General features: G+C 31.7%; 1 protein-coding gene across 4 annotated transcripts; it reads right to left on the bottom strand.

Annotated features, from left to right (window-relative positions):
- On the bottom strand, nt 1–26,944 carry LOC148603118 (ORM1-like protein 1). Of its 4 annotated transcripts, XR_015916907.1 has the most exons (5): nt 26,828–26,944; nt 6,642–6,828; nt 5,566–5,717; nt 1,756–3,928; nt 1–1,430 (listed from the first exon to the last, which is right to left on the bottom strand). XR_015916907.1 is itself a non-coding variant. In XM_088553883.1 (4 exons), the coding sequence occupies exons 2-4, from the start codon at nt 6,813–6,815 to the stop codon at nt 3,793–3,795; spliced, it is 462 nt and encodes a 153-aa protein (XP_088410009.1). In that variant the 5' UTR covers nt 6,816–6,828; nt 26,828–26,944; the 3' UTR covers nt 1–3,792. The 4 variants fall into 4 exon arrangements, 3 of the variants coding, with proteins under 3 accessions (XP_088410009.1, XP_088410011.1, XP_088410010.1); XM_088553883.1 differs by having other exon boundaries at nt 1–3,928; XM_088553885.1 differs by lacking the exon at nt 26,828–26,944 and adding an exon at nt 17,539–17,562 and having other exon boundaries at nt 1–3,928.
- Between the last annotated feature and the right edge of the window lie 74 nt (nt 26,945–27,018).

The following is a 27,018-nucleotide window of genomic DNA, read 5'->3' on the forward strand; positions in this document are numbered from 1 at the left end:
TAAATAAGACATAATCTGGAATTTTATTTTTCAACAAGTATACAATGTCTATGACATATCTCTAGAATCTCCACACATTAAAACATGACAATTCCAATAGCATGAGAAGTTAAAATAATGTCACTACCCACAAACATGTAACTTTACAATGGCATACTATAAACCATAAAATTTTCCTGGCTGTCATTATTTCACATTTCTCTAGTCTCAGTATTCTTATATTCACTATAAAAATTCTGGGTTTGACTAAAACTATAAATTCAACTGATATTGAGAGAAGGGGTTTACTGCAGGGATTCAACATAGAAATGCCCATTTTATTGTGACATCAATGATAGCAGTGAACATTGAATATTTTCTATGTATTATTTTACCCCCATACTGAAAAACAAAATTTACGTTCTGTATCCAGACAATATTTCAGATCAAAACAAAGTAATTCTCTATAATCTAACTACATCTACAATTCTGAATAAGGGTAACAATAAAATTACTGAACACTAATCCGTTTCATAATCAAGTCAAGTACAAAATAAATCGGGCAAAATAGATATCACATCACTGGTAACGCAATGGTCTGAATGATCTTATGTAATAGTCCATTATTTTATTGGACTAGGACAATAATCTGAAGAAATCATGTCTGACAGTAGATGAAAATAGTAAGTACATACAGGTATGAAAAGACAATCAATAAATGAGTACATTTTCTTGGTTAGTTACTACACAAAAAAAAAAAAAATCTAGGCCAAAGACAAGTATGGATTTTTAAGAATCGCATAGATTCACGGTTATATATTATTGACAGTGTAGGAAATGAAGAAAAAAAAACAACAAGCTGATCTTGATAAGATTCTAGTTTCCTACATATCAACATTCACTGAAGCTACTGTTTATGGAGAGAGCTTGAATAGGCTTAGCTTGCTGCCCAATCCTATTCAATACTAAATAAAATATGATCAAATCAAGTATGTGATGGTTTTTCAATTTCCATTTGTAACAAATTTTAGAAACTAGAAATATTACAGGTTCATGTTGCATGAGGCAACATGAAGAAAACTGACTCAACAAGAAGGGGGAGTAGTAGAAAGATTTTGCTCATCAGGAGTCCACCAAAGAAAGGATAAAACAGAAAACTCATTCATGCTGCATTGTATAATGATTTTATCTTACATCTTGAAAATATACACAAAAGCACTTATCATTTAAATATACAAATAGCATTGGTCCATAAAACTCAAAATTATGGTTTGATTATGTTTCAGTATTGGGTAAATGATGCAACAAAAGGGCATATAAGTTCAACATAAGGAAAAATCCAGATATTAGGTGTTAGATGTTCTGCCAGTATGAAAATGGAGCAAGCAAAAGACACATAGACTTTGAAATACTGTCTTCTAAATGCCATATTTCATGTACAGCAATGGAACCTAAAAAAGTCCATAAATTTACAATGTAGTAATACTGTTTCTGAACCTTTTCTTTAATGTCACAAATTATGAAATCTATGTTTCTTCTCAATGTGTCAGTAAAAAACTAATCTTAGTTCATTCATCATACTGAATTTCATAATAGATAATTACAAAAAAATATTTGAAAAAAAACATAAATCAAGCTAATTAGCTAGCTAAATAGAACACCATATCTACATTTACTAGTGACAAAATAATGATCAGTTTTAGTTATCATAATAATCACAAAATTAACCAAAAATCCCAATACAGTTCTATAAGAAGTAAACATAGCAGTACTCACCAATTCTGAACTACTAAAATTTGCCAAAATCCTGATAAAATTCCCACTAGATAAACAATAAATTACTTCAATTGTGAACTACACATGCAAATGTGCCACACATGAGAACATTTGGTTTGCATTATATGTTTATAATATGAATCAAGCATCATATGATGATCATATGTTTCAGTTTTAACATATGATTATCGTATGAATTGAGCATCATATGGTTATCATATGTGGCACATTTGGCTGTGCATAACTTCTGAATATTGCCAGGAAACAAAACAAAGTCAGATCGTAACATACTGTAATATCACCATAACTCTCTAAATAATAGTTCTCTATTCGACAGATGGTACAAATGCACATATTTGTATACTGTCTAAAGGTTAATGTAAGGTAATGTAATGATTATCATCCTTTATACTAAAAAACGGCATGAGATTTTGTTTGTTTCTTTTTGTTTACCACAAATAGTTTTACTAAAATTCATTGTAGAATAAGATTTTATTTTACAAAATAACTTACTACTGCAACATCTGAGATCATACTTATCTGAGGAAAACAAATCACTCACACTCATCTCTCACATGTAGGTATCTATGCTAGGTAAAGTACATAGATTTCTTTTATCCATTAACAATCTTGGCATGATGCCATCACTGCTTAACAAAAATCAAGTGACCTTGACATGTTAAATGGCAGTCCACAGAAAAGTTCAATATATTTGCTAGACAACATATATAGAGTACATTTCACGTTTGTATGGTAGTTCTCTTAACTTCAATGTAACATTATGTTTTTGCTCTTCCACATTTGAAAAGGAAAACAACAAAAATCCACCAGAGCTAAAAGCACGATACATATAAAGTATCCCATTACTCATACATAATTATAAAGCATGTTTTAATTTTTCACACTTACTTCTAGATGTGTCTTCATGTACAGAACAATAAATGAATGCAGTAACATGTAGACTAGAGCCGGATACATGCACATGTATGGATATTTGGCATGTCAATTGCGCAAGGTGCCAATTTTGGCATATTTCTGTGCTTGTTGAAAAAATTGAATAAAATAAAGAAGCACCAACATTAATTAAGAATTTTGTTAATGAGATGACCTATTCTCTACCATCACTTCTGCATCTTCTACAATAAAAAAGTCTTCATTTTCCATACACACTGAAGGTCAGCAGGAGATTTAAAGGTCACTGAAAACCAGCTACTAAGTATTATGGTAATTTATCACAAAAACTAACATTTATTTACATAAAATTCATATGTAACATTAAAATGAATTCATTTGTGGAAAACACCTTTGTTAGTGGGCATAAATTTCTTTTGGTTAGATACTGAACAAACAATATATGTCTATCCATAAAAAAAAAAAAATAATTTAGCATACCAGATCAAGACACTGTAAATATTTTTTTAATTTTTTTCTTTCTTTATGAACTGCATATTTTAATTTTAAATCAATTTAAAGGTTAATTTCACCTTAAATAGACTTCCCTGACCCATTTCTACGGACCTGTCAAATAACTATTCGAGTTGGCTGACCGTTAACCTATCCTATCTCTCTCTTTCAGCTATTATCCCTTTTTCAATGACTCAACAAATGAAGGAAAAATGTATAAGTGCAATTCTGAGTTGCTGGCTGTGCAAAACTCACTTAAAAATTTCATAATTTCACAAGTTCATTGAGCGAAGTTTTCAAATGCCTGCCTTAGCATCTAAAGGAAAATGTATATATCCTTGGAAACTCCTAATGTTGGTTCAACAAATTCCTGAAAACCACAATAAATAAAACCAACAGTTATATATACATGTGCTTCTACATTTTCATAAAAAAAAAAATTCTGCCAGCTGCCGACTAGATAATAGGCGACATTTAAAAGATCTTTTCTTATTGTATTTGCATTGAAACTGATATCTGAATAACCATAAAAACATGATTTTATCACAAGAGGAGAGCCAATGACAACTCCATTTATAAATCTAATAAAACAACGATCCAAGGACAGATATAACAAGGTATTTGATTGGTCAGTCACCACTTGTTGATACCAAATATTCTGACACCATGCAACTGTGGTAGTTTGGGTATAACTCCAAGTCCTAGTGCTCCGAGGTTGATCACAAAATGGGCAGTGTCATACTTTGTATAAAAACTTGCAAGGAAAAATCTGAAAAGAACAGACTGAAAATGTGATTTTTATCAACAAAATCTTGGTATATGCTACCAATTAAAATACATGTAGAGTGTGTAAATTTATTATTGCCATACACATATTAGGAATAATCCCACTTTTCAAATAGTGTATTTAAACTAAAGGCAAGTTTTAAAAAAAAATAAGGACACAATAAATCTGTCTATAACAATTGCCAGAAACAGATGTTTATTCTTTCCTGCTAAAACTGCCGCTAGACTTTTTAAAGATTTTTAGAAAAATCAAAGTCAACTTATTTACAGTTTTACAGAAATAGTTCTGGAAATTGAAAGTAAAAATGCCAATCACATGATATTTCCAAATAAGTGTAAAATTCAATGTGCTGTTTGCACCGGGTTTTTTTTAATCTTGTGAAAATGTAGCATGAACAAAATTTAAAAGATTACATAATGTAAAATAAAACTATAATCATACATTAGCATTTCCAATATCATTTAAAACTACTTTTCCTCGTATGTTTAAACTGATAATCAATCAATTACTCATTTCTGAAGTAAAAAAACTGTAATCCATATTAAACAGTACCAAATTTCACACACATTTATAGATTTTGTTCTGTTTCACCTTTTCCCCAATTTTTTTTTTAAACCTTTCCAAAAGTTCATTTGCAATTACATTCTAAAGTATTTCAACAGAGTATTATCCTACACTGTAATTGTACTCAAATGGAACTAATTTCAGCTTAAGAAAATAATTTCCTAGATCAACATATTAAGATTTTCAAAACTAGACACTTTTTATCAACTTGAATTTTCCAGCCAATTTTACTTGGCTGAAATCACTGCTCTTCACTTCATGTTTATTAATCATAAAATATTGATGATAGGACGGAGGTTTTGACTGATAATTGTATTAAATGGAAGATGATTAGCAAATTTAATGTTTTTATGCACATAACTGCAAGAACTTGATTCCGTACATTTTATTTTATTACTAAACATCCAAAAAGAAGTCCCTCAAATCTTCAGTTCATTTGAAGACTAGATCTTAATTTTATTTGCAGAAATAATAGAATATTATTCAGATGAATAATTGCCAGAAACATATTTATAGGTTATAAAAGATGTATTGAATGATATAAAAGGAATTACATTTGGATTATATTTTTGTGTAGTGTTCAGAAAGAGTAGGGAAGTTCCAGGCATAAACAGCAACACAAGGTATTTTGATAAATCAAAAATCCCAAAACCATTGTACTTGGCATATTTATTGGTGGGTGTAGCCTGTTCACTTGTAGTCCCATGTGTCAATGGTGAACATAATTTTTTCTGCATGCTAAATGTACATTGAAAATTGACAAAATTTTCAGCAAGTTTGGCTCCAAGGAATTTTGTGCAATTAACAAAAGAGTAATCAAGGGAACCAAGGTTATAGCAGTAATCAAAAGAATGCAATCCAGGGACAAAGACCGGACATGAAAAACAGACATACACAACAAAGAACATAAAGTAACTAAAATCATACATGCAAAGCAACAAAAGCAAATCATTAACTCGGACTCCACTAAAAACTGGGAGCATGGACCAGGTGCACCGGTAGAGTAAGCGTCCTAAGAATGGTGTACACTATAAAGCAATACAATTAAGACTTACAAAACTATAGGCACAATTGTCAAAAATTTTCTCGTTGGTGTAAACTGTTGACCACAATCAATCTGTTCCCATGTAGTTTGAGTCCTAGCCTTGCCCTGTTCTGGGGTTCCAAAGGGGGTGCCTTTTGTATTATGTAACATTATATATGTGAACTGAAATGAAAGAAATATGAGAGGAATACTGTTCATCCAAAACACATCATAAAAAATGAAGCATAACTTCCATAAGCTTTGAGCTACTAGTTTATTAAGACAGATCATACATATTACACATTCTTTAGTCATACTGCAAAATCATGCTGACATATATACTTTCAATTAAATACTAGTGTTTAAATGCTGTAAAAATAACATTTAAATATTTTAAAAGAATTTTTTTAAAATAAAAAACTGTATGGTAAAATAACAAATATGAACTGTAAAAGGCCCATTCCATAGGGAGATAAATGGCAGGGAAAAAAATCCTTCAAAGGGGTGATAATTGGCGGGAAAACGTTCTATAGAAATGTAATGAGGGCATTATTATTTTTTAATATTACGAGAAAAAGAGTTTGGTGACCCCTAATTTTCTTTTTGAAATATGAAAGAGTGTCAGTTGATTGTTCAATACATAAATTTATAAGAAAGCTAAGAGATCTTTAATAGTACATGAAAAATGAATTATGCAATTAAAACCCAAATGTGATAATATTGGAAATTGAATTATCTTTTTGATCAGTTCACTTGGATGAAATCATTACCACAAAATCCCCACACTATGTAGGACCTGAATATTTATGGACACCACTAATTTGTATTTAGTATTGACAGTGTATCTGTATTATATATTTACTTGACCTGTAAAGGTGTGATTGCCAATACTTTTTAATATTATTGTGCACACTAGTTATTAAGAATTTGCTATTTAAGAGCTCAATACAGTTTTAATACTGCAATTTCAGTAATTAATACCTTTTAAATTTTGACAAACATTTCATGACACAAAATTTAGTAATTGATACCAAAAAATATGTTCCATTATTTTCCATACTGAAACATCACAATGAATTGTCTTACTTTACAATATTTTCAACTTACAATGCTGTGGAATACACATGTCACTGTCCAAGCAACTGCCACTGAGAAAAATGGCACACTCAGTAACATGAAATGACAGAACAATAAGATGATGGTATATGTAATCCAAAAACCTCTTGTGCCAAAATACACATGTGTTGGGTTTTCTTCACTGGTCGCTGTTCCAATGTTCATTGTACCAGTTTATCTGAAACAAAAAAGTACTAACACATTATAACTACAGAATAATGGCAGTTTTGAAGGTAACTATAAATTGTCACAAATATTGTAGTAATATACTACTAGTAAGCCAGATAGAAATAAACAACTTTGCCAAGTGCAGAATGATATGACCACAGTGGTAAAACCCTGAACACAACTGGTTTGGACGCAATACAATTCAATTAAAAATTTTCAAAATTGGACCAAAAATAGAAAGTTGATTTTTGGGGATATGGCCCCTTCGACCCCTTATAACTCGAAAACTGAAAGAGATAACTGAAATCTTAATGAAAAATGCAGAAAGGGATTTCCATATTAAATCCAACACAAAAAATTTTCAAAACTGAACCAAAAATAAACAAGGCACTGTCTTGCCAACCCCCCCCCCCCTCCCCACAGCCCACAATATCTGAAAAGTTCAAGTCTTTACCCAACCAAGATGAAAAATGTCAGCTCAAAGCCACCCATAGGTTTTCAAACAAGGAAACAGTAAAGTAACACCACAGTCAGGTGACAGTGCAGTCAGCAGATGGCCCAAAAACAACATTATATACAAGGACATTAAAATAGATGCCCCAATATACTCCAGCAACATAAAAACAAACTGAAAGTAAAAATGAAACAATACATACAGAGGCCAGATATTCCTGACTTGGGAAAGGTGCATAAAATGTGACAGAAAACTACACAAAATACTTCACAAGTAACTTTTTTATTTCATCACATATAGAAATATCAAATAGGTATTAAATATATATATATAGGACTTTCCTTCCTATAAAACTGCACTAAAGAATTGTTAAAAAGTCATTTCTGATATCTATAGATGAAATCTGCACCAAATGTCCTGATAAGGCTAAATAAAATAAGTATGTGTTTCTTTTAGCTCATTCTTCAAAAATAGGATTAGTTTAGTTTAAAGTTTTAAATGTATTTTTGAGAATTTTATTGAAGAAAAAGCTTTCCTGACACCAAATAAGTGTTTTAATCGTGAAGCATGGCGATAATAAAAAGTAGTCACGGCACTTTTCAGTATGTCATTTTTAAATATACACTCTCTGCATTACGACAAGATATAGAAGGCTCAAAATGATACAGTATATCCATCTGCGCCATGAAAACTGATTTGTTCAACGTGTCATAGTTATCCTTTCCTCTTTCATCTACTCTGGACTTGACTTTTTATGAGCAAGTCGGTGGGTGTTTCTAGAAAAGCAGAGGACACTCACCCTACCAGTGCACCTGGTCCATGCTCCCAGTTTTTAGTGGAGTCCGAGTTAATCAATTGCTTTTGTTGCTTTGTGTGTATGATTTTAGTTATTTTATGTTCTTTGTTGTGTATGTCTGTTTTCCATGTCTGGTTTTTGTCCCTGGATTACATTCTTTTGATTACCGCTATAACCTTGGTTCCCTTGATTACTCTTTAAAAATAGGCCCAAAGAGAGTCCTTCAGACAGTAGTCCTGAAAAAGACATTTCAGAAATCAGAACTAAAGAGAACACTTCAGACATTGTTCCTGGAGAAAATACTTCAGATTGTAGGCCTGGAAGATAAAACTTCAGACTGTGGGCCAAAAGAGATCATTTTACCCATGAGGTCAGAAGAGTACACTTAAGACAGTGGACCTGAAGAGAACATCTCAGACTGTAGGCCCAAAGAGAACACCTCAGAAATTGTTTGAATTGTTTAGACAAATTTCAGTCTAAAACACACATCTGATCTTCATTTCTACTTGGAATTCATTGCATTCATTACTTATGCAATTTATTGGTCATTTAAGATGAAAGTGAAGTTTAACTTCATAAATTTCTATAGAACAAATTGGCTTCAGTAATACCAATAATTTGAATAATGTCTCAATTACTGCATTGCATTGTCAGCAGTCCTTAACCGGCCTAAATCTACACAATCGAAATAAAACTATTCACTAACCTAAAACAATGAAAACTATGCACATCATTTTACTAACCCAAATCATTTATCACAGGCTACTGGTTAAATAAAAGCACCAAGTCCATCACATTTCTCACAATAATAAAGACATTGTACTGATTCCCGATATCAGTTTTCAATTTGTTTATGGTTCATTTAATTCCAGTTAGGCCAAATAAAATTTATTAGAAAATTCTTGTCCCTTCTCACACCTACAAATTTGACCAAAAAAATTAGAATTGGAACAGGAATTTCAAAATCAGGATTATTTTTGGTGTCAGTTTCCAATATTAAGATACTATAACACACAAATCTTTCATAACAAGGTGACTGATGTGATGTTTCTTCTCTGATATTGGTGTGGCTGTAGACTTAGAACATATTTATACTTCAAATAGCTAAAATTATGCTAGCAAATATTTGGTAAGAAATAAAAAAATAAAATCCTCCCATCCACCCATATTTTTTTGTGAAGGCTGGATAAGAATCTAGTATTTAAGTTTACTTGGCCTTATACTGTGAATTACATGTACTGTAAATGTTGAAATAGATACCCAGCTGGTTTTCACTTTATTCTAAGTTTCTGTATGTATCAAATTTACTTATGTCAGTGGTGATCCCATAGATAAAGCTACAATTATCCTAACTACATGTGTAATATGTATAAATTATTTGAGAAATATACTTAGAGAACAGCTTGATTATTACTTAATAACCCCACATGCCAGAAATGTCACAATATATCAAGGACAGTCAAGTCTAGAGATTTATATATCCCTCTAAATATGATATACTGCTATCCAAAATCAATAACTCGGTCAAGATTAATTCAAATCCCCTTTTTCTTACGGCATTACTTTATTTTTCAAAAACATATTACATTGAGTTAATGGGGAAATAATCAAGACTTCAACAGTGCTTGAGCCAAAATGGCCATAAAATATTTAGGGTAGGCACAAAAAACTACGGTAGGAAGGGAAACAGATATGCCATTTTTGTTTGCCTTATCAAGATCAAAAAGTAGATTTTATTTTAGAATAAGCCTGAAAGTTTTCCAAACAGGATTTTACAAAACTTGTGAGTAGGTCTATCAACCTTATATGTACAATTACAGTAATGTATGCTTCTATTCCACCAATAATGTACACATGTATGCTCTTGTATTGGGTTTGTAAGTCCTGTTCTAGTTTCAGTTTCTATTCTGAAACTTCCAATGTAGAACATAATGAAATCCTTAGACCAATCTGCATTTTATTGTTTCCTTCCAGTACATCAAAACACTGTCTAAATGCAAAATCTTCTATTTCGATGCTTTTCTTAACCTTTGTATCCTGTAGAACTAAATATTTGTCATTTTTTATAAGTATTTTTACACAAAAAGATATTTTGCTTTTAATATTGAACTCAATGATATGTCAATTACGAATCTATATGCATTGGAATAGTAGACAAGGATCCATTCTTATGAAACCACAGAGTCACATGATGAGACTTACATACCCTATTAATATATATAAGGGATACATTTTGTAAACATAGTAAGAGTTTTGATAGTACTTGAAATTGTTTAATTTTCATAATTCCACCACTTGGTATCAAGAAGCAATTACTTTATTAAACAATAAATCAGATATAACATCTCACTGCTGTATAAAATAGAAATAAAACATTCATTACATCTTTGAGAAGCTATTCCAAGTTAAAGCAGAAAAAAAACAGGATATTTTCCAGATAAATGTAATACAGTCATAACTACAAGTACATGAAACCGTAAATCATTTTGATTGGGATTTAAAGAAAATTTTCTATTGTAAAATTTGGTGGTTACAATTTTTTTTGTTGATGTAAAATAAACACATTTGCAGGCATTATTTTTTGCCATTTAGGACAAGTTATATTGTCTCATTTTACAATGGTTAACATGTTAAAAAGGGCATGTATATTGATCCTGCAAGGTAGTTAAAACAGGTTTGCATAGAAAAATACTACATGTATCTATACTACAGTCATTCATTAGTCCTGTCCCACTTTACAAGAGATTTCATTTTGTTTCAATTGTGGTAATTCCACTATACTTTCACTTTACTATTTAACAACTTTCATCAGTCCGTATATCCAGTTAACATAAAGAATTATTAAATGAAACATGAAGTTGCACGATTTGTATGCATACCTCTGCTTGTACAGGAATTTTGGTACTTGAGAGCAACCAAAATTGCTTGCAAGATATGCCCCACCTGTATGAAGCAAAACACCAAATTTGAAATCAATCCATCAATTGGGAGCCAAGAAAATTGTGATGAAAATTTGGATGGACGGATGGAAGGAATAACAGACAGACAAGGTGATTTCAATATACCAACCATTCATTGAGTGGGACTTTAATATAGTGCTGTTTAGTGCATACAATTGCAGGACCTCAAATCCGCATAAGGTAGACATTTGGAAATACACTGTACATGTACTACTAGCTAAAATGAATATGTATTGGCCTAAAGACAGTGTTCTTGAATGTACATGTAAAGCATAATTATGTCAGTATGTTCCCTTTAAATTTGATCTGATGATAGGAAATTTTTTCAGTGTATGAAAACAAAATGTAAATTGACTGAATATGTGTAATAAACAAAACAGAATTGATATTGTATATTTTTATGCAAAAATATAAATATATATATATACTAGTAACTAATATGTACATGTAGGACTTGCTTTTAAGTACTAATCTATATAAAATTCAGACATTGCCAATGTAAAGTAATTCATGGTGAAGAAAACCCATCCAACAGTGATTTTTCTGTCTACATATGCTATATTTTCATTTTAAAAACAATAGTCCTTTCTGTATTCAGATTTTTGTTTTTGAGTTAATCACAAATTCCTTTCCCACTGAGATCAACCAAGTCAAACCAAATCAAGAACAGTAACTCTTGCAAAGTGCCAATTTCATACACAATCTGTATAATTCTAATCTTAAAATTTCAAGAACCATATGACAATTTCATACACAATCTACATAATTTTTATTTTAAAACTGCAAGAACCAAATGACACACTAAGACTATTTAGCGAGTTTTGACACAAATCACCTCGAGTCTGATATTAATAAAGACAGTTACTAGTAATATTTTGTTATGCATTTTACACAATGGCTATAAACAGTCTGGTAACACATTTATTTATGACTTTGGTTGTATAACTATCAATTTAAATTAATGTATTGATGTCAAAAACAGAAGCAAATCAATTTTTAATTGGTAATGATCAAATAATGAGACAATCTCACGGGAACTGTGACAACATACATCAAGTTCTATGATGTCTTGTCTACATTCTATACTGTTTAGTTCATCACAGGGACTATATCTAAATTTAAATGTAGGGCTAAATTATGTTCAATGGTAGAAGGTTACCATGTACAGTAGCTAAATTCTAGTTGAGCTTGAATACGGCTAATTAAATTTTGAAGATAGCCATTTGGTATTAGCCACAATATTAGCCACAATATTGGTCTATGCTTTTATTTCTGTGTAGCTCGGAGCAGATTTTCTACTTCTGCTAACATAGACTGAATCCATCTAGTCAGGTGAAAAGGGGAATGTAAAAGAGTCAGCAAGTTCTATTATCTAACATCATGTTATCTTTAAACAATCCTAATTTCGGGGATTTGATACATCGCATCTACCCAAATGAACTTGAGATAAAGGATACTACAGACACTGTGAAGTCAGCCTCATATCTTGACATACACTTAGAAATCGATGGTAAAGGAAAACTATTGACCAAACATTATGACAAACATGATGACTTTTCATTCAGAATTGTCAACTTTCCTTTCATCTGTGGCAACATCCCTTCGGCTCCTGCGTATGGAGTGTTCATATCACAACTCATATGTTATGCAAGAGCTTGCCCAAACTACGCAGACTTTTTGTATCACGCTAGAACTCTAACGAATAGGCTTCTGGAACAGGGTTATGTTGCTACAAGATTGAAGTCATCACTACAGAAGTTTTATGGTCGTCATCATGAACTCGTGGATCGTTATGGTGTATCCATCAGCACCATGAAAACTGATTTATTCAATGGGTCATAGTTTTCTTTTCCTCGTTTGTCTACCCCGGACTTGACTTTTTATGAGCAACTCGGCGGGTGTTTCTAGAAAAGCAGAGGACGCTTACCCTACCGGTGCACCTGGTCCATGCTCCCAGTTTTTACTGGAGTCCCAGTTGCTCATTTACTTTTGTTACTTTGTATGTATGATTTTAGTTACTTTATGTTCTTTGTTGTGTATGTCTGTTTTCCATGCCTGGTCTTTGTCCCAGGATTACATTCTTTTGATTACCGCTATAACCTTGGTTCCCTTGATTACTCTATCAATATCATCTAAAAACTTAGAACTGAAATAAGATGTATAGTGTTGCTAGAACCAGCTATCAGTACATGTTTCACCAAATTTTCTCCATCCAGCTTATAATCATACATAAATATGCTAGAAAACCTTGAAAATAAATTTCAATGTATCCAATTATGACCAGAGAAAACCAGATTTCTCCAGTTTCAGTATTAATTTGACTTCATTGTGTGCAATCAATAAATTAGAAAAAATATCTTGAGTGCTTACTGGTAGTTAATAAAAAAATTGACATCAGAAAGACACATAATCCTATAGAGAAAGCCAGTTATCAATGTTGATTGACACAAATTCAGAGATATTTTTGTTTTATATCAGTAATTTCTAATTTCACAGACTTAAGTTTAGGGCAGTCTTAATACTTAATTTACACTTAGCTAAGAGTAAATACATGTATCAGCAAAAAATACCGAAGCATCAGCAGTGGGATGATTTAAATACATCAAAATCCAAAAACATGGCTTGGACATTAACACATAAAACAAAGACTATCTACAAACACAATGAAGTGAACTAAATAGAAAAGATTACTCATTAAAACCATTAAAAGGGAAACACACAGAAAAACAACTACAGCACTAGCAATATGAACTGAAACAAAAAAAAAAAACAAAAACAAAAAACATAATTTACATCACATTCTCAGGAAGGGTAAGTATGTCCTGCTCTGTCAGTGGCACCTGCAATATTGCATGGGAGTATTACCTGGAAATAATCTAGCAACAGTAATGCAGCTCTGCAACAGGTGTTAAACATTATACACACTAGGGCAAAATCATTGATTTCAACAAAGCCTAGTAAAAAACTTGGGAAAAATATCCGAAATTGACAAAATTAAATCACCACAGCACATACCCCATTATCAATGAATTTTTCAAACTTCTGTAATTTGATCTTGGACTTGATATCACAAAGCAATGAATCATGCAATCAAAATTAACATAGAGCCAAAAATTTACTTGAAGATTGCAAAAGAAATAAAATCTCTCTGAATGCAAGAACATGATACATGTAGCATGACATTTCAAAATACTTAGTCTAGATAAAATGAGTTTAATCGAAAATATTATAATTTTGTAGCTAGTCCTGCAAATGGATATTCATGTACCTCCAATATAGGACATATTAAATTATGATAATTTAAGAATATTTGTATTTGAATTAATTATGTTGAGACTTAAGTCTGAAAAAAAAAAAGCATTTTGAAAATGCAAAGCCATGGCATTGATACATAAGCAGACTCATGATCACACTGAAGTGTACTATGATTTAAAAAAAAGTATCAAACACATCCATTTCTGGTAGAGGATTAAAATAAACCTAATCTCTCCAGACATGGGCATGTGAACTTTAACTAAAGGCTCTAGAGAGCCTGAATCGCTCACCTGGTCAAAAACATTCTTTTTAGCTTTCTAAAGCTAGACTAGTGTCACAAGAATCATTTTATCAATACATGTAGAAAGCACCTTAATTATCTGCCCGTTTTCGTGTTATAAAATAAATCTCTCATTGTCATTTTTTGACTCTTCAAGGCCTTAGGGTAATAACTCCGTCATTGGTCAACAGATCTTTATGAACATTTCAGCTAAAATGGGTCTCACAATGCTGATCAATTATACCCTGTCAGAATTTGTTTAAGAGTTATTTCCAAAACTAATCAATCTGATCACTATGGTCTATTTTTAGTAATATTGGCCATGGTTTTTGCCAGATCAAAAATTCCCTCACAAAGATTATTAAGGATATTATAAGGTACGGTTGAACTTCACTTGCTCGAAATTGGTTGGCTTGAACACCCGGGATTTCTCTAACACAATTCAGAGTACCAAAAATTTTCTCCTATATAATCAACATAAATAACCTTGGATTTCTCGATTTCTCTAAAACTGGAGCTGCCTAGTTGGTCCAGTCGGTTATAAATCTTCAAGAATAACCCTCAATAACTCAAACTCGTCAGCCATTTTGTCAGCTTGGGTAATAAAAGGTGTGAAAAACTGAAACCCTTTCATTAATCAGTGTCATTTAGTTAATTGCAGGTAACATTAAAGTCATAACTAGTTAGGTAGTTTTGATCTTGACATAGTAGTAATTAAAGTTCGAGAATGTTCCGAAGTCGGCATGATGAAAGCTTCAAATAATTAGACAAAAACAAATTATTGACCAAGGGACTTGAACTCTGACCGTTTTTAAAGGCATTCGCAGCATTTTTAATGTCCACAAGTCAACATATCTTCAGAAAGCCAACAAAAAAGATCCACTAACTAGCAAAACTTCATAGAAATTAAGTAATTTCTAACAATAAAGTCAAACTTGGACCGGCAACGAAAAAAAAAATCCAGATATATATGAACTTCAATTTCTTGAACTCCCGATAACTCGAACACATTACAATGGTCCCTTAGAGTTCGAGCTACCAAGGTTTGACTGTACATTCATGTGTAGTTTGATTACAACCCATCCAGTAGTTTAGGAGGAAAAAAGTTTTTTACAGATATTCTACTAAACACTCATATTAAGTTTTGTTTCAATCCATCAAGTTACTTAAGAGAAGATTTTATAAGTTGGAAATGTAAAATTCGGTAATAAAATCCATTTCAGGACCTGTAACTCATTCATCCGCCAACAAGACTTTCTGAAAATTTCAGCATAGGTCCATCCCATCATGCTCAAAAGTTTTATTCCTGCCAGATTGTAGATAAACCTAACTCCTTTTGAGTTATGTGAAAAATTCTGCAATTTGACCCATATGGTCTGTTTTTAGTAACAGCCGCCTTGTTTTTCCCATCATCAAAAATTTCCATGCATAGATTGTTAAAAATGTTCTAAATAACATTCATGCTAAGTTTTGTTTCAACCCATCCGGTAGTTTCAGAGGAGAAGATTTTCAAAGTTGGAAATGCAAAATTTGGAAAAAAAATCATTTCAGGACCCATAACTCATTCATTAGTCAATGGATCTTTCTGAAAATTTTAGTATAGATCCATCCCATCATGCTGAACAATTTTACCCTCCCCAGATTTTAGCTAAATGAAACTCTTATTGACTTATTTCCAAAATTCTGCAATTTGATCCCTGTGGTCTATTTTTAGTAACAATTGCCATGTTTTTTGCCAGATCAAAAAATCCCCACACAAGGATTGTTTAAAATACCCTAAGGAATATTCATGCAAAGTTTGGTTACATTCTATGAAGTAATTTCAGAGGAGGAGATGTTTGAAAAAGTTCAGGGATGACAACAAATGACACAAAGTGATGGCAATAGAAAAAAAATTATAACTTGTCAAAGTTTCAACTCTTTGGGTAATTTCAACACACTCCCAGGATAGCAGTGTGATTTATAATTCTGCTAGAGAACATAGTGAATTCTATGACCTAGCCACTTTGACACGTGTCAGTGGAGCTTATTACTTGACTGTGGCTAGTAGGTGACAAGATTGGTGGGTAGTCAATTCAGTAATTGAATCTTATTGAAGATATCTTGTCTTATCTGGAGATATAACTTCATATTGGTTGATCATCTGTACTAATGAAATTAACAAATGCTGAACATACCCTTGAATGAGAAATTATTTGTCGAATGAGAACATTTTTTTGCCTTATTTAACTTATATATAAATTGAGCAAACAACAAAAAGAAGAAAATGGGGAATCCATGAATTATTTTAATTTATAAATAAAGTAAATAATGAATGGATAATTTGAACTGCTAAATCAACTAATGTTTGTACATGTATTAAACAAACATTTAAAAACTTTTCTCCAAAATGAATAGTAAAATAAGAAAATTAAAGAGCATATTTACCTTGAAATAAAACTTTTTGTAAGTACATTAAAATCAACAAATCATTGCCTCTCAAGATTACGTTTCCTGACTACGTGTACTTTAAAGTTTGTACTTCCTGACTATTATTATATTTAAAGAGAGGGACTTGCAGTAGGTCTAGTGTCTAGTGTGTTGTCCATTAGGCCAAAATAATAAATATTCTAGTTTCTCATCCCCTCCCAACCCAATTTTTTCACCTTCCTAAAAAATGTTGATTTTGATTTTTGTCCCAATTTAAGTAAGTTTCTTTTAAATTGACAACATCTTTCACTTAAATTGATAAAAGATAAAAAATAAAATTCACCAGCCCACCCCAGTTTTGAAATTGTTGAATGAGAATCTAGGACCCTCACGCTGAACCAGTATTTGTAGCCTAAGGAGCAAGTCTGGGACAAACTCAAGGAGATGGAAATTGCTCCCTGCCAATTGAATGCCCATTGTCATAGACTGTTATTTTTAAGTTTTTTTCTCACTGTTTCAGATTGCTAGTACATGTACAAAATGTATAAATGTATATGTCACCCTACCTCATTAGTTGTTTTCTCAATAGTACATATTTATCATGTGATGGTGTCCTTGAAGATTTTCACACATGCTATTGTCACATTATCCCCCTTTAACAAACTTTAGAAAAATATTCATTACCTAACACAAATGATAATCAATACTTGGTCAGAAAGATTACATGTTTTGATTTATACTTCCTTTCTCACTTTGATAACTATAAGAACTGTCATACCATGCACAAAATGTCTTTTTTCTGCCAAAACCAATAATTACAAATTGAAAGTCCAGTATTAGTTGTGGTAGATAATCACATTTTCATGAGAACAACAGATGGGAAGAGTAATCAAGGAAACCAAGCTTATAGCGGTAATCAAAAGAATGTATTCCAGGGACACAACCAGACATGGAAAACAGACATACACAACAAAGAACATAAAGTAACTAAAATGATACATACAAAGTAACAAAAGTAAATGAGCAACTCGGACTTCACTAAAAACTAGGAGCATGGACCAGGTGCACCGGCAGGGTAAGCGTCCTCTGCTTTTCTAGAAACACCCACCGAGTTGCTCATTAAAAGTCAAGTCCGGGATAGACAAACAAGGAAAGGAAAACTATGATCCGTTGAATAAATCAGTTTTCATGGTGCTGATGGATACACCATAAGGATCCATGAGTTTATGATGATGACCATAAAACTTCTGTAGTGATGACTTCAATCTTGTAGCAACATAACCCTGTTCCAGAAGCCTATTCGTTAGAGTTCTAGCACGATACAAAAAGTCTGCGTAGTTTGGGCAAGCTCTGGCATAACGTATGAGTTGTGATATAAACACTCCATACGCAGGAGCCGAAGGGATGTTGCCACAGATGAAAGGAAAGTTGACAATTCTGAATGAAAAGTCATCACGTTTGTCGTAAAGTTTGGTCAATAGTTTTCCTTTACCATCGATTTCTAAGTGTAGGTCAAGACATGAGGCTGACTTCACAGTGTCTGTAGTATCCTTTATCTCAAGTTCTTTTGGGTAGATGCGATGTATCAAATCCCCGAAATTAGGATTGTTTAAAGATAATACGTCATCTATATAGCGGAAACTGAGATTAAAGGATCTAGCCAAACGATATTCTTTCTTTCTGATCAGATCAGCTATAAAGTCAGCCTCATAAGAGTGAAGAAATAGGTCAGCAAGTAAAGGAGCACAATTTGTTCCCATTGGAATGCCGACCGTTTGTTGAAAATTCTCATGTACATGTACATAACTGACAGTGGATTGGAAGAAAATTGTAAGCAAGGGCCATTTTTTGCCCATGGCCCCTGCCATCACAACCCCATATAACATGGGCCCATTACAGAAACCTTACTGCCTATGTTGTTCATTAAACAAGTTTTTTTTTCTTTGGCACATAGGTAATCCTAAAATGCAGTTTTGTGAGAGAAATTGTAATAAGTACTATTTCATGATTATTGACCTTGGTATTTAACAGAACAGCAGGATAAAGAAAAATTTGAAGAAATTTCATGCTTAAAAACTTTTTTTTTGCAAACTAAAAATATGTTATTTGTTAGTGAAATATAGTTCACAGATATACATGTATGTATCATACTTTCCAAAAATGACCTTTGGTGTTGGAAGACATATTAAGATGCATTCAGTGAAGTTTAAAAGATACATTTAATGCGAAATTGAAATTAAAAAAAAAAAAAACATTTCAAAAAATATCTCTCTAAAATCCAAAAAAAAAGTGTGATGGAAAAAAAGAATGTGCACAAAAGAAATCTATTTATTACAGTACTCAACTTTGAATCTTTTCCACTGAAAAAAATTGTTAGGAAATCTTAGCAATGATACTAAAGTAGCTTATCACAATGTTATTAAAATGCGCCATATATCAAACTCGATAAAAAATTTCCTCATTTGTAATCATCAGAAGTTCTCTAAAGTTACCAATCAAATGCCCAAATATACCTGTAGCTACATGTACATGTATTCAGTGTATTGATAGTAATACAAGTACATGTACAGAACAGGTACAAATGCACATGTTAGTACAACACATGTATGTAGAAGCAATAAAAGATTACAAGTAAGTACCTGATCAGTTGATCAGATGTTCATCACAACATTAATCAGTTTAAAGTGACATTTTTTGGTGATCAAGATGGGCATTCCATTCTAAGATAGAATCCAACAAAGGAAAACCTGTAATAGTAGTTGATAGATGTAACTTTCAACAAGAAATAGTTGATGATGTACTTATAAATCTAGTTCCCCTAATAGCACAGATAGGAAATGTGTGTGCAAAGAACATTAAATTGACTTTAACTCTGCCTGGTTAATAACCTGCTGGTCCCAAAGAGAAAACCCGGAGAAAGGAGGAGGAAAGTTATGATTAATATGGATTAGTGCAAATATATTGTCTTCTTTTGCATGCAAATGATATATTGTGCAAATGAACGGTTAATTGGTGCAATCTTCCATCCAATTAAAAAAAAAACAACAAAAATGAAACACACACCACTATCATTATCAAATGCTTAATATTTCTTGTAAAATCAATTATTTCTATTTCATTATGTAACCCAAGTCTAGACAAAATAATTTCAATTTATGCTACATTAACTTTCAAATGATTAGGCATAGACTGCCAACTTATGTAATGGGTTCTGTTACATCCATCTGCATGTCCAAAAATAAATTGCTTTGTTCAAAGCAGTTTGATAAAACCTAACATTTGAGACTGAATTTGACTTTGAATGAATCAGGCAAAACTGAAAATGCATGTCAAAAACCTTCCTACCAAACAATATAGTTTCAATCAATGGGGTCTTCACCATTTAAAATGATAACTGCATATATATACAAAATGTATGTAGGCCATACTTGAATTGAAAATTGGCAATATTATGCTAGAAAATTATGTCTTTTCACAGTTACCCCCTTCCCCCACTGTTCATTAATAGTACATTTCAATGAAAGCTTTATCCAACAGACAAATATGTTCTTTTTTTCTTATGCAATTTTATTTCACTGTCAAAAAATAGCTAGTTTTTCAGACCAAGCTTTACTGACTAAATGGTTCCTACACGAGTCTGATACTGGAGAAAATAAAGACATGGGAACATACCACAATTCTCATTGACAGTTGTATGCACAGCAGTAGCCTGCCCTGTGTTATAAGGGTTTCCTCATCATTCAATGAAGACCATTGGGTGGCCTTGGGCTGACATTTTCATCCAAGTGGCGTTGTTCACCATACCTATTCTTATTATACTTGTGTACTCACTTTTATTCTTAGTTAATGCAAAATGATAAGATGAAAACGTTCATATTTTTGCATCAGAAAATAAAGAAAAAAAAAAAAAAAAGACTATTCAGCAAAATGAAATTAATAAGTAGATTTTCATCCCCCCCCATCCCCTCAAAAATTTAAACAATAAAAACAAAATTGGGACATGAATTTCAAAATTTGGATTTGTTTCGTGTCAGTTTCTTACAATGTACTACAACACAAAAATAATTAATATATTGGTGACTAAAATGATGTTTCTTCTCTGAAACTGATGTGGCTATGAATTTATAAACATAATTTATTTCCATTAGCTAAAATTAGGTCAGCAAATATCTGGTAATACAATGTATATAAAAAATAAAAAACTTCCACCTTCCCTATATACATGTATATATACATGTATTTTGTGAAGGTTGGATGAAAGTCTCCCATTTATGTTTACTTGGCCCTATCAGTGTAACATTGTTAAATACATAAATTTAAACTTCAAGTGATATTTTCAAAAAAAATTAAAATGAATAAATGTTCGGAAATAATAAACTGGCAATGCAATCCAGAGATAAACAATTTAGTTTGTAAAATGATTCATCACTATCTTGATACATTTCATTTGAATTTCCCCTTCAACTTGTCTCAAAGATGTTGTTCAACACTGCAGTAAAATAACAATATACAACATTTGAAAGAGTAATCAAGGGAACCAAGGTTATAGCATTAATCAAAAGAGTAATCAAGGGAACCAAGGTTAGACATTGAAAACAGACATACACAACAAAGAATATTAAGTAACTAAAAAACATACAAAGTAGCAAAAGCAAATGAGCAACTCGGACTCCACTAAAAACTGGGAGCATGGACCAGGTGCACTGGTAGGGTAAGCGTCCTCTGCTTTCTTGGTGTCATGCAACAGACAACTTAAAGTGTACAACTTGTAACAAGATTATCCCAGAGAAACTATCAGTATGATGTACATAATACCCATATTCTCTTCTCTATGTTGTCCGATTTTCATTATTTGTAAACATAATTCCAACAACCAAGCTACATGTATATGTTAATATGACCCTACATGTATTTTCTGAGAAATAAAGTTAAAATACCAACCTAAATCTGAGGAGGAATAACACCAATTTGTTTTGTAATGTTAGCAAGGGATAAAAATATGTGCTGGAGTACTTATTTCCTACTTCCTTTTTTTTTTTTTTCTGTTTTAACATGTACAATGAACATTGCATGATGTTTTACATGTACAAGCACAAAAGCATGTCAATTGTAACTGATATTTACTTCTTTAGCACATGAATGATTTAGTCTTACATTTCTTACATTCAATTTGTCAATGTCTACCCTACATTTACACATGTATATGTGAACTTTCTGATGGAATTTAAAAAAAATCCTTTTTTTTCAGAGATATCCCTCACGGCTTCAGCACTTATAAATTATAATTAAAATTTCCAGAAATCATCAAAACAGTAGATATACATGTATGTATGACCTCACTTGAAAATTACATGCAAACATCACAATTTAAAGCACCATGAGATTGTTTGCACACAATTCAAATATCTACAAACAGATGGTCTTTTTAATATACTGATTGTAAAATGTAGCTATTACATTAATCTTTGAAAAAAATAGGTTTATGAAAGGTTCCATGTATATTTAAGGAATAATTCGTGGAGGGGGTAGATATGTACTCATTTTAACACGGGTTATGGCATTTATATTCGATTATTTAACACCGAGCTACAGCAAGGTGTTGAATGAGAATATAAATGCCAAACCCATGTTAAAATGAGTACAAACCTACCCCCGGAAGGCATTATTTCTTTTCTTATATGACAAATATGGTAATTTTTGTGACGAAAATTTCCCTAGCCATAGCAAAAATTACAGCTGTTCTGTTTAACCTCCCCCATATGGAAGTTGGATTAAATTTGTATATTTATGTCATCACATATTAAATATGCGTATTTATACAATTGATTTCAATTAGATAACCTCTCAGGCGTTAAATCATCTTGTAAACTTTTTTAAATGAGTGTTTTGTCTCGAAGCAACAAGGAAAGAAGAGAGACAGTGCACAGATGCTAAAGGTGGGGTTGTACTGACATATACTGTTTGATGATATGAAGATGTCATATTAGAAACACAAGATTCTTTTGGGAAATACTTCTGCCCTACATATAATGACAAAAGTACTGTAGATAATGTGACTGTATCTAACCCACTGCTTTTCAACATATCAAATTTTATTCCAACTCTCTTATACACATTGTAAAATTTCCTGGGAAATCAGGTCCAGAGTCTAGTAGCATACAATTCCCTCCCCAAAACAATATGTATGGGATAAAACTTTGGAAACCAGGTTATGTGCTACTTTATCAAAGTCTACTCTAAAGAAGAAAAATTGCCAACTTTGTCGAAGACAATATCGTCTTGACACATAATGAGTTACAGCAGATATTTGCCTAAGAAAACCAAAACATAAAAACCAAAAAATAAAGGTTTTCCACACAAAAAATTGTATAACTGTGACTAACATGTAAGACAACAATGAAATGAATTGATACTAAAAGGTGTACTATTATCTAATCATCATTATGATTCCAATATCAGGAATAATTTATGTATGTTACACAGAATCTATAACAAAAATATAATATAAAAAGCTTTTAAGAAATCCATTTTAACTAGACCTGTGTGAGACCTGACAGGGTAATCAAGGACATTTAAAAACAAACCCTCGGTCACTTAAAGAACTGAACAATATGGATCTGAAAGCTAACTGGCAACTCATTGAAAGTTTGAAAAATAGAGATTCTGAAACTTTATCCTTTATCAGTTGATAAAACTCATTTTTTATACAATTTAAATAATTATAGACTTCAAGCTAAGTTTATTAGAACTTGAACAAAAACTTTTGTCAAAAGGAAATGAAAAGTTGAGTTTCAATGAAATGGACTTTAACATCTTCAAAGAGGAAGTGGTGTCTACAATAAAGAAACTAAAAATAAATAAATCAGGATGGTTGTATTAAATAACAAATGATGTGTTTAAAGCGGGACAAGAACCACTTGTTCTACCTTCAACAAACCTTTCTTTTAAATAAAATCCTTCTATCAGCGGTTTATCCTCAAAATTGGCCTGAAGTCTACATGTATATCTTTCAATTTTTTAAACAAGGTGACAGACGTAAACCAGAAAATCATAGAGGAATAGCCACACTGTTTAAGTAACTGCTTAACTCTATCTAAATAATAAACTTGATAACTTTTTACAAAAAAATAATCTAATTACATGTAACTCATTACAGATAGGATTTACCAAAGATGCACAGATTTCAGACTGCATGTTTATATTAAAAACATTAATAGACAAATGTTTCCATAATTGCATAAAAAGGAAAAATTATTGGCATGATTTTGTCACCCATACAGCCATTTACTTGTAATTTTTAGACATGAGAAGTAGTGGTCCTTTTTATAACCCTATAAAAGATATGTACAAAAATACTATTGTGTGTGAAAGTGGACCAAAACTGAACAGATTCTTTTGATTCATCTACAGGAATCCAACAAGTGAACGTACATTTGTACTAAGCCCAATTTATTTAAAATTTTTATCAATGATCTTCCAGATTTCTCGACTCATTCTGTACACCTTATTCATTGAAACAAGGAAAAAATAGACTGTCTTTTTTATGCAGATGATGTTATCCTTTTATCAAATTCACAAGAAGGGCTACAGTCCATGTTAAATTTAATACAAGTTTTTTGCAAAGACTGGTATATGTGGGTCTACATATCCAAAACAAAGGTGCTCTTCAACAAATCAGGAAGATTTATGAGAAGAAATTTAATTTTCAATAACAATGTATTCGTATGTACATTGTACTAATACTAATGTACTAATTAGAATAGTTTATACATGTACTTTGGGATAACTTTTTCATCATCTGGATCATTTACAGAATCTAAAGCTGAACTATATAAGAACGCAGTCAAAGCTAATGTTCTGTCATTATATCCTATGCCTAAAAACAAGTTTATACATGTATCATCTTTGAGCATTCTGTTAAAGTGATGCTGATATATTGTTTAGAAATATGGTCCTTTATCAAAATCAGCCGACTTTAACTTGACTGTTTTATTACTGTAAACTGGGAATTTTCTTGATGTCTTTTTTCGCAGTAGTCTGTGATCATTATGTTTTTGTGCAGTTGTGAATTTCAATCGTTCCCCAAATCTGATTACAATGTCCCTTGATGAAAATATTTACAACAGTTTAAATTTTTGTGTTACGGGTCTACTGCAAAAAATAGCGAAAATAAAACTGCAGCAAAAATGTTCCAGTTTACAGCATTCAAAACTACCATCTGCAAATTCCTGTGACAAATTACATTGTACATTTACAATTCTGTAAGTACATGTACACGTACATATTAAGGGTTAGCAAAATTAGCTTCAATATTGCAATATTGAGTGAACTTAACTGATTTAACTCTGTTTTTAAGTACTGGAATCGTTCAGAACTGGAAACAAATAACTGAAAATACATACTGAAAATAAAACTTTACATTCCCAAGGCTGTTACATTACAAAGAATTTGTAATATTTTTGATAATATAGGAATTCAGAAATTGCTCAAGTGCAAATAGAGTACTTTCAATAGAAAAGTGGTACAATGTATATTTATAGAAACAAACTTGTGTCTGAAATTTGCAAATTGTGAACTTATCTAGTTTTAAAAAAATAACTTTGGCTTAAAATATTAATTATAAATTAAAGAGAAATCATTTACAAAATCTAAAGTTAGCGATCATAAATTGAAAATTAAAATTGGCAGATATACAAAACTAAAAAAAAAAAAAAAATAGAAGATCTATAGGATTTGCAATGAATGCTTTTCAAACCAAATAGAAACAGAAGAACACTTATTGTTTCAATGCTCTTTTTAGATTCTTTGAAATATAAATATATTGAAAAAATTGCTAACTTTTCTACATTTTTGTGTACTCATAATTTTAGAAAATTACCACAAGAAGATAAATTTTATCAAACTTTGAAGACAGAAAAAAAATACTATATTGAACATTTGTGAACTTCTCTCCGAAGGTCACTGCTTTGTATAACTAAATATATGTATATGAAAAATGTTATATATTTGTAGTGTTATCATTTATTCTTCTTTATTGATTTACAAATGTATTCTTTATGAAATCACCTTATGCTTGTTTTGTTTGAAAGCCTCTTGTGGGCCCCTGATTCAAATGAATAAAAATCTTCAGATGACTAACATGTTCATAGAAATAAAATAGGAAAAGGCATGCTGCACTGGTTGATTTTTTGTAAAGTTTACCCTATCAATATGAATTCACTTCAACTCCACCTGTATCATGATGCCACAATGCAATGAAACATGTGAAAAGAAGGACTTTAATTAGATCAGACCAAGACTCCCTTTGTAACGGGAGAGCATGATTTGACTCACAAAATTATACTCCGCCATTGAGGATCGAACCCCAGAGCGCTCGGTGACAAGCCAGTGACAAACTGATTCGGCTAAAGAATTAATCCTTTAGCCAAGTCAATTAACTGGCTATTTAAATCTCACTACCTACTACAACGCAGGTAGGCCATCCTGCCACACCTTCATACTTGGAGTATGAATCACCTTTCTTTGGAAGTGTCTATAGAAGAACAATTTTGCATGCATAAAAGTACAAAATACAATATGTCATCCTTTAAACACTGAGTTGGCAACAAATGTGTGACCATTTATTTAATTCCAATCTTCCTCTTTTACTGCATGTCTTTTTGAAGGTCATAATTTGTACCAACATGTCCCTAGAAGTGCAAATATGAATAAAATAGAATAATAACTAAACAATGAGTCAATACACATAGCCAATGAATAACGATCAACAAGCAATAATATATATGCATTTTTTTCCCAAAATTCTCAGTATTAATGAAAAATAAAACAACCGATATCAGTAGTCGAATTACTTACTTAAATCACCATTGCAATCTATTAAATATTCAGTCAGGTATTGATATGTTGTTGTATTTTTGACAGCCAGAGAAATTCCAGGCAGATTTATTTTCTCCGGAAATACATCAGCTACGCGCATGCCTTCTGCTTTTATTTCTGTTCCTCTCTGGAATTTACCTAAGATAAAGTTAAATTTTCCGAAAGGTTAA

This window comes from Perna viridis, chromosome 11 (assembly GCF_037379345.1).
Source record: "Perna viridis isolate PV_CMFRI_1.1 ecotype Kerala chromosome 11, ASM3737934v1, whole genome shotgun sequence".
NCBI lineage: Eukaryota > Metazoa > Mollusca > Bivalvia > Mytilida > Mytilidae > Perna > Perna viridis.